Below are 1,312 nucleotides of genomic sequence, written 5' to 3' on the forward strand. Positions count from 1 at the left end.
ATATATATATATATATATATATATATATATATACATATATATTTGAAATATTTTTGAGTTTTTCTTTATTTTTATTTAATGTATATGAGTGTTTTCCTATACATGTCTAGGTACCGCATGCACAGAGTGTCCTTTGGGGGCCAGAAGGCGGTATAGGGATCCCCTGCCTGAAGTTACAGTCAGGAGCCACAGTGTGGGTGCTGGAAACTGATCCTGGGTGGAAGAGCAGCCAGTACTCTTAGTCACAGCTCCATGAAAATCATTTAAATCGTATTTATAGTGTTCCTTGTGCAACAGTAGCATTCCTTTAGGTTACTTAGTCATTTAAGCTCTGCTCTCCCCAGACCTTGAGCGCTTTTGTGAGCCGAACCGGTGGGGAGTTTCTGACCCTAGCAATCCTGTTTACTGGCTTTGAATATTTCCTAGATTCTCTTTATCTCACTCTGCTGGTACTGAGACCATTAACTAAGTTATAATTGGTAAAGATCCATGCACAGTATCTCAGCACGTGTACAGATTTGTGATCCCCAGCAGGCACTTGGGGATCAGGTCGACCTGCGTTCTAATCTCCCTGCCGTGCCATCTAAACTTAATGGAGACATCTTCCTTCTGGGAACCCAGTTTCCTTGTCTGTGGAATAGGGGTTAGAGTACTTCCCTTTTAGGGTGAAATGAGGTCATTCACTATGAAGTCTGTAATAACGTTTAATTTGGCCAGATACTTGTATTCAATTCATGAAGCATTTTTTTTAAGGACTCCTACAGGAAACCCCGGGCTAGGTACAGTTGCTTTCGAAGATTCAAAACCTGCCTAGGGACAGCATACAGACCTCAGTCACAATCCCATATAGAGAGGAGAAGGGAGGGAGGAAGGAACCGGTTGTCTGAATGATGGCGTAGTATTTGGGAAGTTAGTCCTTCCCCAAACATTGTTTCCTAAGACCCTTAACCACTCCCATACCTCAAATCTAAATTAAGGAAATGCTTTAAGAAGTACAGAGCTGGAGAGATGGCTCAACAGTTGTGAGCATATTGCTCTTGCAGAGAACCCGAGTTGGCTTGCCAGCACATGCATATACTCGAAATTAAAAATAAAGTATTTGTAATTGGAATTGCATATTAAAGACCACTATTACATTAGAACTTGGCTTTTGTGGGTGGCTGTTTATTTGTTTGTTTGGTTGGTTTTTTTTTTTTTTTTTTTTTTTTTTTTTTTTGATTCCTCGGCTGGGCTTCCTCGCTGCTGTGAAGGTCATACTTGAAAACATCCATCCCATGAAGAAGACTATTGCAGAGATAATGACTTACCAAGT

General features: G+C 40.6%; 1 protein-coding gene across 1 annotated transcript in view; it reads left to right on the forward strand.

The window, feature by feature from the left end:
* Window positions 1-1,312, forward strand: part of LOC110306548 (nesprin-2) — a 209,014-nt gene that overhangs the window by 89,219 nt on the left and 118,483 nt on the right. The window contains exon 46 of the mRNA XM_029484925.1: window positions 1,251-1,307. Within this exon, the coding sequence (XP_029340785.1) occupies window positions 1,251-1,307 (57 nt within the window). The remainder of the gene's footprint in view (window positions 1-1,250; window positions 1,308-1,312) is intronic.

Source organism: Mus caroli, chromosome 12 (assembly GCF_900094665.2).
Source record: "Mus caroli chromosome 12, CAROLI_EIJ_v1.1, whole genome shotgun sequence".
In the NCBI taxonomy this organism is placed as follows: domain Eukaryota; kingdom Metazoa; phylum Chordata; class Mammalia; order Rodentia; family Muridae; genus Mus; species Mus caroli.